We start from the raw sequence: 19,006 nt of genomic DNA on the forward strand, positions 1-19,006 counted from the left end.
GTATAAAGATGATCATATTTACAAAAGTCAAAATCCAACAAAACATTTTTACGAAAGATTATTCTTTGTTAAGTGTTCTTTAAGTACACGTTAAACACAATAGTAGATAGAATTGTGAGCATATCCAAACGTTTTTTGAAAGACCAAGTACATTAATAAAGCCATATATCGACTTAGAGATTACAGAAGAAAGGGCTTAATATTCTACGAGAGTTAGTGATTTCTTTTTTATCAAGCAAAGCATTGCATTAATCCAAAAGATAAGTACATGAAGATTATACACGCCTGCAGAAGACTAGAAAAGAACATTGGTTCTACTGCTTGGCCATGCCCAAAAAAACAAACAAAAGACTTTTAGATAGCTAAATAACTAGTGAACTCAACGGACCCAACAATTCAAAAACTCTTCTGAAGGCATTGATCCCACTCAGCCAAAACTTGCGCCACATCCATGAGTTTCCATAACTTCTATCATGTCAAGATCCTGTTCTCTCTCCCTTGTAAACGCTAAAGAATCTTCCAGTGGAGAATTCGCGTCTGCATCTTGTTCTTTGGCTAAGTTCTCGCTCCATGAATGTACTGCTTGCTCGAAAATATTTTTAGCACAAATGCCTTCCCAAACTACTGCTTCTAGATCAATTACCTCAGCCTCAAAGAGTGGAGATAATTCCTTTAAAAAACCAGAATCCAGAACCTGCACTGCAACTTCACTTGAATCACTACAAAAGTTAGTGATTACAACGGAAGCAAAAGCCAAAAGGAAAAAGTAAAGATTGAGCAAATTAGAGAAGGCTACCACTGCCTCGACTTAAACTAGATCAACAAAACCAACTACAAGATAAATCAAAGTTAGAACTAGAACTGAATGAGACCGTAAAAGAAAATTGGAACAAATCCAAGAGACCTTCATCCTCTCTTCTAACTGATCCTCGAGGACAGTTTTTTTATTTTCTGAGAGGGAAGATATCACATCAACAAGGATACCTGAATTCATGTTTATAACCAGTAGCTTTAAGCTTGAACTCAGTTTTGTATGTTCCTTTAGCTGTTCTTCTAAGTTTCGCTGCATAAAAAGAAGAACATATGACGATCTGTTAAAAGAATTAACCTTGAATCTTTCCCATCATTGATCGTCTCCATCAGATAGCTTCAAGGTTTTGAAGTGTATGTATGTTTTATATTAATAGTAAAAATGTAAAAGTCAATTAGTAATTGTTATTATTGGGAAGCTTTGATTAGTGATTACGTTACCATATATCAAGGATATCAATCACTGAATCGATTCCATATATATCAAAATCTCAGAGATTTCTTATTTAATAATTGAATACCCTTATCCTTGAATCATCCAATAAATTTCAAGATTGCCATTGATATTTTATAGTAATTAAATAATAACTGATAGAATTAATCAACGGTGTAGGATGTGGTCTCCCGGTTCTCTTGATAAAATAGTTCTCCCTCGAACCTTACTCATATATATATATATATATATATATATTATATTATGAGTTTAATGTAAAGTATATATATTGAAATATTATGAATTATTAGGTATGAATATTAACATTTTACTTAATTTTATATGCCCAATACAAAACTTAAATTCATTTCATCAATATTTTTCTCAATTATTGTGCATTAAAAAATTTAAATATAATAAAAATATAAAATATAAATGATAAGTTGAATGATTGTATACAATTAAGTTAACATGTTTCACGTGTTTATTGTACTAGACGAAACTTGTAAAAACCCCTTTTTATATTCCTATATTTTAAAAAAATCAATCATCACATTTTTTTATAAATATATAATTTTTAATTTTTATTTAATTTTATTTTTTAAATACCCGAATTAGACCCGAACCCGAACCGAAACCCGAAAAAACCCGACGGATTGGATCTGGATCTTCATTTTCCAGAACCGAACCCGAACCCGAACCGACCCGAAATATAATGGATCGGGTCTGGATTTCAAGAAACCCGACCCGACCCGACCCGTTGCCATCCCTACAGTTGTGTTTTATCGACAACTCATTTATTCTAAAAAAAATGCTAAGCATCTCAAAAAATGTTTCCAATTTTTTTGTAATTTATAATGTATGATTTGTTTGCTCATGCTAATAATAATGGGACTGAGGCGGACGCGACTTGTGTATTCGGAACAAATGAATCCTATATCCTTCTCTGTTGTGTTTTATGTACAACTAAAACAAGTACATCAATCCTACATCACTATGGTTTTTCTCGTTACATTCTTTTGGGGTACAAAATGAATGCACTTTAAAAGTTCTCCCTTTTAGTATCTCATTTACACATGAACCGTCTCTACTACATTGTAACGATCCTCGCGTTCTCTGGGGAGCACATTTGTCGAGTATAAATATGATGGCGGAAATTGCAGTGAATATGACCAACCTCTGATGGCCTGAACATTTGTCGAGTATAAATATGATGGCGGAAATTGCAGTGAATATGACCAACCTCTGATGGCCTGAACATTTGTCGAGTATAAATATGATGGCGGAAATTGCAGTGAAGATCTTCCGACCAACCTCTGATGGCCATTCATATGACAGGCTATTTTACTCGAGACTGACTGTACATGAAGGCTTCTAGCCACTACCTGAAACTTGTACCTGGAATATCAACTCTAATTGTCATCTACAAAAACTTGAAGTATGAAATCACGGAAACGTTTGGAGTATTGTTTGGGATCGACTGCTGAGATTGAAGTCGCGTCGTATTGGAATGATTTGTATGCATGCTCGAGCTTCTTGCTGATGTCGTAATCCTGCAGTATATCTATTATACCAAAGTAGAGTATGACATTGTAACATTCTCCGGTTGGATCTCCTATTAACTGAGTCTCAAAGCTTCTAACTGTTTGCTCGACCCGGGCAGGCATGTGTACGCCTAGTTTAATTGGCGTCTCCCTGCAAAAAAAAAGATAATAAGAGACTGATAATAAAGAAAAACATTACTGAGTTAACTTGAGAATGCATTAGGAAACACAATAACAGCTTTAGGAATCAAAGAATCCATCACTGTCTGGAGTTAAATTTTCAATGAACAGCAAAATTTATTACCCCGATGAAGAGCGATCCATGCCAGGCGTAGAAAGAGGACTTGTTCCGACTTTATCACTTTCTTGATTACCTGCATGAGATATTCAACAATCCCTCGGTTTATAAAGTATGTCAGGACAAGACTAGCAAGAATATGAAATCAGATAGGGGACATTACAACCTTCTCTACTGGGATTTCCCGGGAAGTGAATCCCAACTAATAGACTGTAATCCATTATTCTCTCCTGTTCAAGAAAATCGCAGTCCTTTTCCACTTGTCTACAAAAACAGTTTTAAAGTTAAATGGTTGAATTGTTGCTTGATAACAGTTAAATGTCGTTTATAGGATTTAATGAGTGAAACTGAAAGTAAAGAGCTAAAAGATGCGAAGAAACATTATGAGAATCATTAGTTTAAGCTATGAATAATCAATGAAATGAATGATATCGAATTCAGAGAAGTTTGTAGCCAGAGTTCATATTCTACAATGCAAAATTTTCTGACTTGGTATATGCAGTTTCAATCTCACTTTGGTACCTTGTTAGAAATGAAGCTATCCAGAACTAGTTATACTCTGTCTGGGAGACACAAGAGAGCTTACCTGCAGAACTCTTCGAACCACAGGTTCCGTAATCGGAAGATAAAACTAAGATCAAGGTCCTTCAATGTTGTCGTGGCTTCAATCTCAGATTCAGGTTTGTCTGTGATTCGGCCAAGAGAAGAGCCTTTCAAGTCATAACGCCTGTGAATGGGTGTCTCAGTACAGCACAAGTTTCCCATTATAACAAATCGAACCTGGCACATAAGTGCCAAAAATATTAGAAAAACATTGACTTGAGTGTGTTTGTTAATATCTTGAAATGCATGGTGGGATTTTTTGTAGAATCAAATTACTTTTCTTTGAGCAGACCCTGTCAATTTTACACAATGTAGGCCAAAGAAGGTGGTCACTAGAGTGTTCTCACAGGCTCGAACATGACTGTAATAGGCAGGAAGCATCCTCTTCAAAACCTGTATTTGGAATTTACACATTTCAGTTCTTTCTCCTAACAAATGCACAAGTAATCATAAAATCTGTTGTTCACACTCGTATTTCTAAATTTTAAACCTAGCGAGTGAAACCGGATATGTGTAGTAAGTGAAACAGAAAGCTAAATTGTTATGAAGTTAAGTTTAAACTCACTTTAACTTCAGCCTTCTTAATGGTTTTTATCATGTACTTGTCATCATTGGTCAGGTAAAAGAAGCTTCCACTTTTTCCAGGTGATGAGAGCTCCCTGAGAGCATCATTCCCGCATATGGATAGCATGTAATCAGCCGGATCCACCTTAAATAACTTCCTAAGGGTCCTGAAGTTTATTATATATAGATCAGCACATCATCGTTACTAGAAATAGCGTATAGATTAACATAACAGGTACATGAAGTGTCTTCCACCAATACAAATATGATCTCTGTATCTTCGATCACTTCAAAGAACTTCAAAGTTTGCTTAGAAAAAAAAATGTTGTGTTTTAAGACGCCAGTTATCTATTACTAATTGTACAAACTAAACATAACAAGCGCACAGACTTTATAATCGACAAAAAAACCCAGTAAAGAATAGTTCATTACAATTAGATAAATCTGACAAACTACCTGAACCTGTCAGGAAAAAAAAAGAAGAAAAGAGAAACTACCTGAAAACCAATGGGCAGTAATCCTTCCACTTGAAGTCACATGATTGATGAGGTGGCGTGTTCTTTGATCCTTCGGGAGGAAACCTGGTCCATACTTTTTCCTTGGTATCAAAAGCTGTAGGCTTTAAGTCGAGAGAAGTAGCAGGAGCAGGCCTTCCTACAGAATGCCTTGGCGGTTGAACCTCGTGTTAGTCACTAGCAGAAAGATTTCAGAATATGGATAAAAATCTAAAAAGACCACAAAAGCTGTAACATTTGCTCAGGACGCTATTGCAAACACAGGTACGCTACACCTGTTTCTGAGGAATGACCAGTATTCATATTCTGTTAACAATTTTATCAGTGTTGGCTAAAATTTCCATTTCAGGTAAAACTAAATAATAAATAAGACTGCCCAAGTCCTCCGTCATCTTTTGTACTTACTTCACATCGCTAATACTGATTCAATTACAGTTCAGTGATTTCTTATACACTAGGGTTCTACATCTACCACAACCTTATAAAAAGCTCATTCTCTAACCTTCCCACAGTAACCACTTCTTGATATTTATAAAACACAACTGAAAAGGCACATAGCAATTTGATTTGTAACTGTCATTTCCTTTTAAACTTGTATGGTGTGTCAAACTTGAAAGTATTCTGGTTTGATTTATGAAAAAGGTGCCTTGCAGATTAGAACAACGTAAGCAACATAATTATTACTGTGCACACCTCCCTGAGGAGTCTTATATATAAACACACATGAGTTAGGGATATTGCATCATACTGCAATATTATTACAAAGTTGCCTTCAAGGTTTTTTTTCCAATTCTGATCAATTGCGCCAAATCACATGTACAGTTGTACACTGTCTTTCTGCAAAGCGATAATAGGGTTATGGAATTCTTTTTGTTTGACAAAGCATTCTGCAAGATTTCTTTGCCAAACAATTAAATTAGTGGAAGCAATATAATGTGCAGAACCTTCTGACGAATAGTTAGATAGAACAGCCCCAATAGTATCCAGTCATCCACAGACTGAGGTGCCAAATTTGTCCATGTGGTTTATATGAATATATTTAGAAAACCAGAGGAGAGAATTTGACGCTTGATTATCTCATTTGTATATTCTTATTATATGCCAACAAAAGAAAAGATTAAGTTTGGGGAAAGGCTTTGCATAAGGTAAGAAATATACCCGATATCCTGTTTCCCTTACAAAAAGAGAGCAAAATCTTTTTAAGTCTTAAAGCAAGAACTTTGTAGTAAAAACATTTGATTAGTGCTAAATTCTCACTCTAACTATTCACGAAATACGCTTCAAAATCATATCAGGTCACAACAAAATGAAGGAACACGTGGCACGTCTTTGTTGGACATTCCAGATGTTCAAAATTAAGTTCAATGACTATTGACAACAATAATTAAAATCCTCGGAAAAAATGGTTGATATAACACATAAATTAACAGCCTAAGCTTAAGTGACTGTTTATCAGTTACTTCCTACAGCAGTCATTATCATGCCAAGGGAAGGATCAAGTTCACCCGATACCATATAGGAGAACCACGAGATAACAACACTGCATATATATAGCTGCTTAGCAACAATATATAATGGAAAAGTATAACTAATTCAATACATACCTTATTCCAAGCTGAAGATTAAGCATAAGCTCATAATTCTTGTGCCCTTTACTTATTGTTTGCCCCTGTCTCCTTGGAGGTCGTATCCTGATGTTTTTTGGGATCCCGCTGGACTCATCCCAATCATCAATCTGGAGATTCCCTAAACCTTCATTTATTTCTTTTCCATCTACTGAATTTCTGTTAGAAATCTCAGAGGTAAGGTCAGTTTCAGAACCCCAACTAGTCTCGCTACCACTGTTGAGCCTAGAATCAATCGACTTTCTCCTTGATCTCGTTTTTCCATCCCTTCCCTTAAAACTCTTGCCATCTTGACCAGTAGGCCAACTCAACATCTTTTGTGAAGGATATATCGGAATACTTTCACCTTCACATACTCTACAGTCAACTAATTCAATCATAACATCTTGAGGTTCCCAATCAAAATCCTCTGCATCTTCAGTTGCAGGATGATAAGTGCCATTCTGTTCCTTGGAATCAGAATTCCAAACACCCTCATAAAAACTCCCATCTTCCCATCGAAAAATCCCACTCCCATTAGGAAGTCCAGCCTCCCAACACCCCTCATACACATTCCCATTCTTCCAAGTCATTGTTCCATTGCCACTCATCTCCCCGTTCTTCCACTCTCCAGTGTACTGATTACCAAAATGCCAAGCATATCTCCCGTTCCCTTCTTGCACTCCACGACGCCAATCACCATCATAAGAATCTCCATTAGCATAATGCCTAGTTCCAGTACCATGCTTCACATTCATATTCCACTTCCCTATATAAATATCATTTGAAGAACCCGAATAAATCCCTTCACCATCGAAAAAACCATCCTTAAATTGACCCTCATAACTGGCTCCCCCAACCCAAGTATACTTACCTCTACCAGTCATCTGACCTTTCACCCACTCACCTATATACAAACTCCCATCAGCCCACACAAAACTCCCCTGACCATGAGGGCAGTTGTTTTGCCATTGGCCTGTATAAACATCACCACTTGAGAAGGACTTTTCGATATCTCCACCATCCACTGGACTATTCACTTCAGTATCATCTGCATGGGCTACTGTCATTGTTGCAAAAATGCTCTTTGCCCTTTTTCTTGCAACTGCTTGTGATTTTCTTACTGTTGCTTCCCAGGCCTTCATTTTCTTTATCTATGTAAATCTCCACAAGCAAATCAATGAATTTTTTTATATATTCATCTAATTTTCTCCACCACCACCACTAACCTAAATCAATCTTTCTGTGTATCATCAATTCAACTCCAAATAACTGAACAACCATTTAAATTCAAAAAATCAATAAACCACAAAACAAACAAAAAACAAGAACCCTAAAAAAAAATTCCCAAAATGGGAAATATCAACAACAGCAAAATGCACCAACTTCCACTGATTTTCTTATGATTTCTCCAAAAGGGTATCTGCTTTTCAATGTTTCCTCAAAAGGGTATTCAAAATCTTAGAAAAAAATGAAGCCCATGCAATCAAAATCAACAAATAAAAGCAAAAGCATGAACAAACCAATGCTCTGTTTCAAGATATTTCTTCCTTTCTGGGTATTCCCTGTTTTTTTCTAGAATTTTGATTGATTGGGTATGCACTAGAGGCTCAACAACAACATTGTTCTTGGTACCCGAGTTTTTCTCCTATATATTCTAACAAGCCCAACAATTGGAAGGATATAAAAAGGTGGTGAACTTAATATGTTTCTATTTATTCCATTTTAAGTGTTTGATTCAGACCATATATACATACAGAGATTTGTATGTATAGCTCAGCAATTTTAGTTGATTACTACAACTCTACAAGGTACAAACACTTCTCCTTGTGACTTTCCTGTCTTTCAGTTTTTCCAAGGCTGTTTTGCATGTTTTTTTATTTTGCTGTCGTTAGGTGTTAATGTTAGAATGGAAGATTTTATGCAATTATACTTTCATATTTGGACTCTTTTTGTGGGTTCACATCATCTTTTTTTGTTTTGGCTATTTGGTCCCCCAACAACTGGTCCAAGATCTAACTATAGATGTACATTCGATTCAAAAGTATGGTTTGACCCTTTAGGAAAAATCAGGAATGTTGGTCCAAAATATCGTAATCGAATCGGAAAAATTTATCTCTCATTTTCTTTAGTCGTGGCAAATTATCATCGTAAATCTAATTTTCAGTGTGAAAATTTGTCACAAGCAAAGACGTATGTAAAACATGTGACAAAAATCTACAACTTTTGAACTAAGATTTTAATTTAAAAACTTGCTATTCATGCACATTATTACTTCTCGACATCTTATTATTAAGAAAAGAGGAGCACTAACCTATATTGATTAGGAAGAAAGGAGCATTAACCTAGATTCAATACCAAGAGTAGAGAAGCATCAACCTTGCAGATTTTTTACCAAAAAAGAGGAGCAAGGAGGCTTTGTTGCCTCTTTATCTGAAAAACTTGAATCCCAGTAAATTTAGTAATTTATATGTACCATGAGGGAAGAAAACAAAGGTGACAGGAAAAACCAGCACAATCTATGACTTCTAACATAAAAATAAATTTAGTAATTTATACACTTGAATGTTTGGTAAAATAGGTTATGAAATCAAAGTCCTGAATATGACACAAATGAGGCCAACAATAATACTAAAATGAAGAGCCTGTACCAATAATTTTTTTACTTTCCTTTGAGCCGCAGAGCATATGCGTGCAGAGACAGTAGGACCTTTTTCAAACTCTCCTTTGATTCAGCATCAATAAGGTTTCCATCAGCATCAAACTTAGCAGGAGCTTCAAACACGTTCAAGTAAAACTCTGGCTTATTAATAAAGTGAAGGTCGATGTAGATTCCTATTTGACGGAGGTGATACTGTGAGCGACCCCCTCCCCAACCTCCTCCAGCACTAACAATTGCAGCAGCCTTATCAGCCCAAACATTTGGCGGTCGGGATGCCCAATCTATAGCGTTCTTTAAAGGTGCTAAACAATAGATTACACAACCGAGAGTATATTAAAAAAAATTTAACCATTTTTTAGTTTAGTTTGTTAGTTTAAAAAATGAGTTCTGGATGCATTTGAAGCTAGTGAGAAAAAATTAAAAGTAAAACGCAAAGCAAGAAAAACAAAATATACCCCTATTTATTTTTTCCGAATTTCATAGCTATTCTAAAGATTTAAAATAAGATGACTGGAGAAGTGTCTGAATGATACCAAATGATTCAGCTACACAAGGGAATAACTTCTATATAGCTAGACATTAAGTAAATTTTTGTAGAAAGATAAGATTACCGGTGACTGAATAATTGTACTCAGGTGAAGCAAAGAGATAGCAATCTGCTTCCGCAATCTTGTTTCGAAAGGCCTCCACAGCAGCGGGGTATGTTCCATTTACCTCGAGATCAGTGTTCAGCATAGGCAAAGGTGATATATCCACATATTCCACCTTCACACCATTATTTAACTCCTTGGATATATCAATTACTACATCAAACACAAACACCAATTTTCCAACTTCCTTTCACCAACACAAAACTATAAGCTAAGCTTACACAGAAAAATTATATTCCATTAGTACAAAATTCTCAGAATCTTATGAATTTCGATATTCTAGAAACCTTAGAGCAACTCCAAGAGTTGCTCCATTAACTCCTCATAAAAATCATTATAATAAACACTCTTAGCTCATTTACACATGAAGTGAATACTAGGACTCCAACAGCCTTCCTCAACATCCTCTTTGTCCACTTATAAATCAGTTTTTTATTCGTAACTGCTATTCGTCTTTCTCTGCAACAGATTCAAATGTCAGTGTTTCTCTTACATATTAATATAAAATTAGTTTAGGAGCTGATATATACTCCTCAGTACTGAGGAGAATCTTCCAACTCCTAACTTTTTAGGAGGGAATAGAGAATCTGTTGGAGTATGGTTTTACATCAAATTCAGTATAATTTAACTTAGGAGGCAGTGTGAGGAGGCTGTTGCTGTTGCTCTATAATCACTTACAAGTTACAGGAATCCCCAATTCCCATAACAAATCCTTGTCCAAAACAGTGTAGAGAAACACGAAAAACTGGAAAAAAAAAACACAAACTCCAAATTTGAAGTGAAACCCGTGAGGCATGATTACTTGCACGATTTTTTTTTGTCAAAAATATAATTATCTATATAGTCATCTATACTTGTATTATAATTTTGAGAATGTTTGTTATAATAATAGTAAACAATAGGATAGTACTTGAAATAGTACATAGATAAAAGTCTCAAACAACATAGTGAAAAATATTAGTGCATAAAAGTATCAAACTATCAACCAATAAAATTTAGTAAGTCAAAGGCTTCCATATCATTTAGCTCAATCTCAGTTCTCTCAAATTCTCTCTTCCTTATAAAGGTTTAACTAATTTCTAATAATGTTAGGAGTGTTTTGGTCTGTTTGTATATTATTTTTTTCCGAGCTTTTGCATTTTAGGCGATTGTTAGTTTCTCCAAGTAATCGCGTATCAAGCGAGATTTTATGCCAATTTCATAATCACACTAAATTGTTAATAAGCAGAACCTTCGCAGACTCACGAAGCGAGAATAAGTTAAATATAAAAGTAGATACATAACCATGGGAGAGATGTTACTTTAGCACCAAAATCACTTTTTGGTGTTAAATTATAACAATAACTCCACCTATTTTAGCACAAACATTGGACTTGCTCTAAGTGTATGTATGCATACACAATTCTATATCAATCTCATAAATTACACAGACTTAAGCATGACCCATAGAGAATAAAGCAAGTTGACAATTTTTGTTACTGCATCAAGAAACAAGAAATTCAGTTTCACTCATTTTAAGTGTATGTACGCAACCTACACAATCCTGAATCCATTATACATTACTAAATTATGTATGAATATTTTCAAATTTAAGCTAAAGTTGTTTTTTCAAATTTAAGCTAAAGTTATCAAAATCTTTTTACAGAATGATGAACAATTCTTGACACAAAGACGAAGAGGGGGAGGGAGGGAGGGAGGGAGAGAGAGAGAGTACCTGAACGGACAAGGCCGTGATTGAAGGAAGCTTTGCGGATAGAACCAGAAATGGCTACAACTTTGACAAGTGGGCTAGCTATTGCCTCCATCTCACTCTTCACTGCTTATCTGCTTTCTCTACAAGGTGGATATATATATGTGCACACACATGACACAACATCATATATATACATACATGCACGTGTAGTTTATTTTTATAACGAAGACAGGGGACTGCGGGACAACTCATTTGAGGTCCATTCACTGGATTGGGGCTGGATAACAAAATTCAGCATATGTCTTGTTATTGTATAAAGTAAACAACGGGATTATAAGCTACCAGAGAGTTTGGAAAATATGTAGAAGCTAAAAAAGAAATTATCAATTCTCGATGGCTTAAGATTGATTCTACTTTCAAAACTTTTCTGTCGCACTTGGCTCAAAACTAAGCATCGAAAATTCTTGAAACTGGATAAAGGATAAACTAATACCATAAACAAATTTATTATAAATTTATTATGAAGAATAGGATTACATATTTTTATTGTTCAAAAATTTAGTAAATTTTATGATTTAAGCTTTGTTGAATCTATAAATTTATACGAGATCTCATATCATCTTTTATCATAGTATAATAATATATTTTATTTATAATATAATATATATTAATATACTATTCCTTCCGTCTTATTTATTTCTTTACGATTTTCTCACTACTTGACATATGATTAAGATATACATAAAATATATTTTTATAACTTATCTTTTAAATTATCTAATAAAAAAATTAGAAATATCAAAGTTGAATTATATTATACACTGTAATTTACATGCAATGTGTGCCCTTCATTAACAAGTGAAATCTCATTTTAGTGAAGAATGAGAAATACAAAATACCAAAATTTGGTTATCATTTTATGATTTGAACAGTTATTTATGTGACAACACACACGATAAAACAATTGAAATACAAAATATTAATAACATTAGTTTTGAATTAAATATAAATTAAATTCTCCGTTAGACTTTCATATTGGTTATAATTTTATAATGTAACGATTATCTCACCAAAAGAATGACATTCTCAACAAAATTATTCAAAACTTTTAAAATTCAAACAAGTTATTTTACAAACCAACTCTACAAAATCAATATCATGTTTAAGAATTCAAATAAATAATGAATTCATATTGATATTATTAACCGAATCTATAATAATTATAGTAAAAGAATCGAAATACAAGATATTGTCAACAGAACTCGATAACTATTAGTTTTGAATTTAAACTTGAAAGTTCCACTAGACTATAATATTAATTTGTTAAACAGCTATTGAAATAGCTATTTAACTAATGTCAAAGAAATGATAATGTAACCAAATAAAAAGACATATTTTCAAAAAATAATAAATTTAAAATATTTATTTAAGTTCATACTTGTCACAGGTTATAGCCATCGGAGAATAAAACAAAAAGTCAACTTGCAAAAATTGACCGGAAAAACCACCACAATCTCTTATTCCTTGCACACACATTCATGACAAGATACTAGGAAGCAACTTTCATGATTTAACACACAGTTTCACTTGTAATATGAAAATTACACATGAATGTTTGGTATAAAAGGTAATCAAATGAGGCTATCGACAATACTCAAATGAGGAGCCTGTACCAATAATTTTTTTACTTTCCTTTGAGCCGCAGAGCATAGGCGTGCAGAGACAGAAGGACCTTTTTCAACCTCTCCTTTGACTCCGCATGAATAAGGGTTCCATCGGCATCAAACTTGGCAGGAGGTTCAAAGGCGTTCAAGTAAAACTCTGGCTTGTTAATAAAGTGAAGGTCAATGAATACTCCTATTTGACGGAGGTGATATTGTGAGCGACCCCCTCCCCAACCCCCTCCAGCACTAACAACTGCAGCAGCCTTGTCAGCCCAAACATTCGGTGGTCTTGATGCCCAATCTATTGCATTCTTCAAAGGAGCTGAGCAATAGATTACACAATGGGAAAAATATTAAAAAAATCAGCCTAATTTAACATAAATCCGCATCAATTTTGTAATGTGTTGGTTTAACGAATGAGTTCTAAATGCATGTCAAGCTGGACAAAAAACTAAAAGAGAAATACAAAGCAACTAAGCAAGCATTCATTCATATTACTATCTACTATTAATCAACCATTTAACAAAGCTGATCGTAGGGAACTCCAAGAAACGGGTCAATTATAAGACAGAGGTGTTCTTACTATGCAATCATGTTTGCAATCATTTCTCATAAGGAGATACTGTTGATTCAAACATTCTCACAATACCTAGTCCCCACATACTACGGAACACAGATAGAGATCACTGTAATGACATGATGATTGTACTATATGCTCAAATTATTCTCCCTTACGCTGATTTCATAGTAATTAACCCACAATACATTAAAAAATCATGATAGGCTTAAAGGTCCTACCTCCTACGTATTTAACACAGCATAATCAACATAACAGATGCAGCAATACTGTTACCTAACCCAACCCAAGAACTATCTTTAAATTATTAAAGTCTGGTCTTTTGCTCTTAATACATGATAATTAACAGTGTATGTTATTAATCAATCAATTTGCTCATCCTACTTTAACTGCTCCTGCAAAGCTCTGATGCGAGGTTTCATTGCCGCCTCAAGTTCATCCCAAAAGGCCTTTATGAAATGCAGGCATAATAGCATTAAGCATTATCACATTTAGGAAAGTTTTAAAACTTCATCAGATAGGATCGCTGATTCATTTGGAAATAATATAAATAGACCCCTACTTATTTTTATAAGATGACTGGAGATTGAAGAAGTATCTAAATAATACCAACAAATATAACTACATAAGGGAACCTTTTCTATAGCTAAAAATCAGCAACCCTAAATTTCTAATTGGCAAGTACTAACAGAATACGAACTAAACTCATATAGTCATGCCATTAAACTGACCAACACTTGGGACAAACAGCATAGCAAATATAACTTTTTGTAGAAAGTTAAGACTACCAGTGACTGAAAAGTTGTACTCAGGTGAGGCAAAGAGGTAGCAATCAGCTTCCGCAATCTTTTGCCGAAAGGCCTCCACAGCCGGAGGGAATGTTCCATTTACCTCAAGATCAGTGTTGAGCATTGGCAGAGGTGATATATCCACATATTCCACCTTTACACCATTATTCAACTCCTTGGAAATGTCAATCACTACATCAAAACACAAACACCAATGTTCCAACTTCATTTCACAAACAAAAAATTATAAACAAATAAAAAAAAAATCAAATCTCATAGTACAACAACATTCTCGAAATTTATAATTTTCGACCTTCATCACAATCCCAATCCTGATAACCATTTTTTGTCAAAAATAAAACCTTTCACTTACAAATTAGGCTTCTAAAAGTCAAATAAACCACACAATCTCTAAATCAATCTCATACATTAGCACAGAATTAAGAATGACACAATTTAGATTAAAGCTAAAGTTGACATCTTTAGTCATTACATCAAGCAACAAGAACTTCAGTTTTAGTCATTCTAAGCGCACATATACAATTTACACCATCCTAAATCAATCTCATAATGTATGAGTCATACATTTATTACAAAATTAGGCCTATCCCATTCCAGATTAAAGTCAAAGTTGACAACTTTAGTCAACCCCATTAAAAAATTTCAAGAATCAAGAACTTCAGTTCCAATTTAATATATTTAACAAAAAAAAAAAAGTGTGTCCATAACCTAAACAATTTCTAAATAAATCTCATACATAATCACAAAGTAGGGGTGTGCACGGGTCGGTTCGGTTCGGTTTCTATCTAAAACCGTTACCGAACCGTGTATTTCGGTTCGGTTCGGTTTTTAGGTAGAAACCGTAACCGAACCGTTTGAAACGGTTTTTTTTGGTTCGGTTAACCGTTGGTCGGTTTCGGTTTTTTCCGGTTTTTATATGATTAGAAACTAGTATATACAAATTTAATACTATTTTTAATTTTAGAAAAATATTTATATACTTATAATATCAATTTCTCTTATTAAACTATATAAATAATATCTTGTATCACACACATATATAATATGTTATATATAATAATATATAATAAATATTATATTTTTATTATATATTATATAAGCGGTTCGGTTTTTCGGTTCGGTTTTAAGAGTAAAACCGTAACCGTAACCAAACCGTTATGTCGGTTCGGTTCGGTTACGGTTTTTTTCGGTTTTTGTCGGTTACGGTTTTTTTCGGTTTGGTTTTTCGGTTTTTCGGCTCGGTTTCGGTTTTTCGGTTTTTTTTCTCACCCCTATCACAAAGTTAAGAATGGCCAATTTGAAATAAAGTCAAAGCTGACAACTTTAGTCAACCCCATCAAAATCGTTTCAAGAATAAAGAACTTCGATTCTTGATCAGAGAGAGATCAAATTGTAATTGATGTGGGGGAGGGAGGGAGGGGGAGAGAGAGAGAGAGAGAGAGAGAGAGAGATGTACCTGAACGGATAAGACCAATATTGAAGGAAGCTTTGCGGATGGAACCAGAAATGGCTACAACTTTGATGACTGGTTTAGCTATTGCCTCCATTTCTCTCTTTCCCTACTTCCTGCTTCCTCTACAACTTCTTTTATAGAGAGGAAAGATCATACGTACACAAAAATAAAAGAATCATAACATATCTTTTCAACACAAAAAAAGACAGTCAATAGTCAATACACATACATGCATTTATAATTCGGTTTTTCTCTGGTGTGCCCATGGGCACACAATAAGCGCTAATATCTATGAGTTTGGTGCATTCTTATTGGTCATGTAATTATAAATATGGATGGCCCCCTGCATTTACATCAATTCAACCAATCAAAATCCTCCAAACTCATCAAATTTTGTGCATATTGTGTGCCTTTGGGCACACATTAGAAAGACCCTTTATAATTTATTTTTATTACGAAGATATGGGATTGTGGGCCAACTCACTTTACATTCATTCACTTACGGGGTGTATTCGATTGGGATTTTAATGCATTGTTTTTAGTCTATGGATTTTTATAGATTGTATGAGATTTTGATTATTTGCGGATTCTTGATGAAATGTCGCAGAATTGATAGGATTTAGATACAATGCTTCAAAATCCCATTGAATTTGGTGGGATTTCAAAAAATTTAAAATACACTGAACAATGCCACAAAATCCATCATTTTATGAAATGAAAAAAAATCCATCAGCATTTGAATACCATAAGATGGGTGTATTGGATTGGGATTTTAAAACATTTTTTTGCATTCATGAAATCCGAGGGTATTCGATTGGGATTGTTTGAAATCTATTAAAATCTTGAGGTATTCAATTGAAATTTCACATTATGCTACAAAATCTAGTGGTATTCAATTGCGATTTTAAATTATGCTTTAAAATTCGATGGTGTTCAATTGAGATTGTTTAAAATCCATTAAAATCTGATGGTATTCAAATGCTGATGGATTTTTTTTACATTTCATAAAATGATGGATTTTGTGGCATTCTTCAGTGTACTTTAAGTTTTTTGAAATCCCATCAAAATCAATGGGATTTTGAAGAATTGTGCTTAAATCCTATCAATTCTGTGACATTTTATCAAGAATCCGCACAAAATCAAAATCAGGCACAATCCATTAAAATTCATAAGCTAAAAACAATTCATTAAAACCCCAATCGAATACACCCCTCTTAGAATTTGGTTGGACATCAAAATTAAAGTAAATTTGTCAGGATTGGCTAAAATTTTGTTATTTATAATATATGATTTACTATTTGTGATAAAAAATATAATATAAAAAATTAGTAAAAAAACATGACAAAAATCTCTTTCTAGTTGCTCCGGAACAATTAGGAGAGTCTTTAGAAGAAATACGGGGTTCTGCTTCTAGCCGCAACATGCTATTGGATGGTGATTCCGCTTATTAAATCAAATCGAGATAAAAGACATGTCAGGCTAGTTTGGCATGCCCATGTCTTTGTGACATCAACCCTAATCATAGTTAACCAATCGACTACTCACAAAATATAACCGGCCAACCTATCAATTTGCCTGCCCAAATAAAGAAGAAAAAAGGGCAATCATCTCTATCTTAAAGTTTAAACAGACTCCACTGGCTTCCAATTAGTATCAATCAACCATTCGACCTTTACGAGAGCAATCACAGGCTAAATTAAACAAAAAGATAACAAATTTTGATAGATTAATTAAATATAAAAAAAATTCCGCGCTGACCTCGTATTCTTATTATTGTGATTATTATAGATAAATGTAAACCAGTAATTATATATTAAGATTTTTTTGGTATTTCTGTTAACTTTTTGCTGAAAAACAGTTAAAACTATTTTATAATTCTAAAAATAATTTTTTCAAATAACAATTTTAAACTCAAGAACCGTTTAAGAAAAAGCATGTTCCATTATTTTTCAAAAAAGCTATTTTTCTGCCAGCACTTTTTATAATAGGATGGCAGCACTAAGAAAAAAATCTAATGTACTCGATTTTATTTCCGCTTGTCGGATAATTTGGCTCCGTTAGTCGCTATGAAAAACGCCGACAATAGAAGACAGAAAGGATAACAAGATTACTGGAAACGAGATCTAATTAAGTAGAAGAAAAGATTACGTGGGTGTTTGGCACGAGCTTATAAGCTCGGCTTCTGAATTATAAGTTGGAAGCACTTATTTGTATCGTTTGTGTAAGAAGTCAAGAAGTACTTAAAAAAAGCTATGATTGCTAGCTTTTGTCTAACGACTTCTGCTTATTTACCAAACACTTTTATCACTTATAAGTCTTAACTTACTTCTAACTTCTATTTCACTTTTTTACTTTAAGCAATAAGCACTTATATTAAGCTCACCCAAACGGCACCTACATAAAACACCAGCAGCCATCAACCTTGACCTATAATATAATATATGGCGGCGTATAATAATTATAATTATAATTAGGATACTAAAACATTATATATCTGGTTAGCAGCCAGCAAGTTTGGCCCGCCTTTGTCTTTTTAGTTTTCAATCAGAAGGTCACCAATCACTAAATTTAAATTGTAATTCTTTATGTAGAGCACTACAAATTGAATTTCTCAGGTGATCCAATGATTAGTACTCCCTCCGTCCCCTTTTACATGTTCATTTTGCATTTCGAGGAGTCAAATTGACCAATTTTTGATTAAACATTACAAATTATTTACTCATTATTTTTAAAATCTGAAAGTTGCATATTAAAATATACTAAATATACTTTCTATTGATATAATTTTTATTATTTTTTTCAATTATTTGACACATGTAAAGTTCAGTCAAAATAAAGTCAATTTGACTGGTCAAAAGTCAAAATGGACATGTAAAACAGGACGGAGGGTGTATTTTTTATTAACAACTTTTAATATTCTAGTTTATTTTCATTAGTGGAATGGAAAGCTAGTCATTCGAATATGTCAATTTATAGTATTACTTTTTATGGTACAAACAAAACATACTGTTTCAGATTCTGTAAGTCAATTCTTGGAAATGCATTATGATGTTACTGCGTGGTGAAAACGTTGAGCTAATGAGCCGGACTCTTATCAAAGACGATGGTATGATATTTAAATACGGAT

The 19,006-nt window shown here is 33.8% G+C and overlaps 3 protein-coding genes across 3 annotated transcripts; all 3 read right to left on the minus strand.

The window, feature by feature from the left end:
* Positions 1 to 2,159: 2,159 nt before the first annotated feature.
* On the minus strand, positions 2,160 to 8,717 carry LOC108224589 (phosphatidylinositol 4-phosphate 5-kinase 6). Its single transcript, XM_064080593.1, has 8 exons — positions 6,372 to 8,717; positions 4,750 to 4,917; positions 4,254 to 4,419; positions 3,965 to 4,081; positions 3,672 to 3,865; positions 3,252 to 3,349; positions 3,092 to 3,161; positions 2,160 to 2,938 (listed from the first exon to the last, which is right to left on the minus strand). Exons 1-8 carry the CDS (start codon positions 7,514 to 7,516, stop codon positions 2,656 to 2,658), a joined length of 2,241 nt encoding a protein of 746 aa, XP_063936663.1. The 5' UTR covers positions 7,517 to 8,717; the 3' UTR covers positions 2,160 to 2,655.
* A 151-nt stretch (positions 8,718 to 8,868) lies between these two features.
* LOC108224590 (NADPH:quinone oxidoreductase) lies at positions 8,869 to 11,614 on the minus strand. The gene is made up of 3 exons (XM_017399262.2): positions 11,398 to 11,614; positions 9,645 to 9,836; positions 8,869 to 9,335 (listed from the first exon to the last, which is right to left on the minus strand). Exons 1-3 carry the CDS (start codon positions 11,486 to 11,488, stop codon positions 9,034 to 9,036), a joined length of 585 nt encoding a protein of 194 aa, XP_017254751.1. The 5' UTR covers positions 11,489 to 11,614; the 3' UTR covers positions 8,869 to 9,033.
* Positions 11,615 to 12,867: 1,253 nt separating this feature from the next.
* Positions 12,868 to 16,081, minus strand: LOC108225139 (NADPH:quinone oxidoreductase). The gene is made up of 3 exons (XM_064080468.1): positions 15,883 to 16,081; positions 14,406 to 14,597; positions 12,868 to 13,362 (listed from the first exon to the last, which is right to left on the minus strand). Exons 1-3 carry the CDS (start codon positions 15,971 to 15,973, stop codon positions 13,061 to 13,063), a joined length of 585 nt encoding a protein of 194 aa, XP_063936538.1. The 5' UTR covers positions 15,974 to 16,081; the 3' UTR covers positions 12,868 to 13,060.
* Between the last annotated feature and the right edge of the window lie 2,925 nt (positions 16,082 to 19,006).

This window comes from Daucus carota, chromosome 6, assembly GCF_001625215.2.
Source record: "Daucus carota subsp. sativus chromosome 6, DH1 v3.0, whole genome shotgun sequence".
In the NCBI taxonomy this organism is placed as follows: Eukaryota; Viridiplantae; Streptophyta; class Magnoliopsida; order Apiales; family Apiaceae; genus Daucus; species Daucus carota.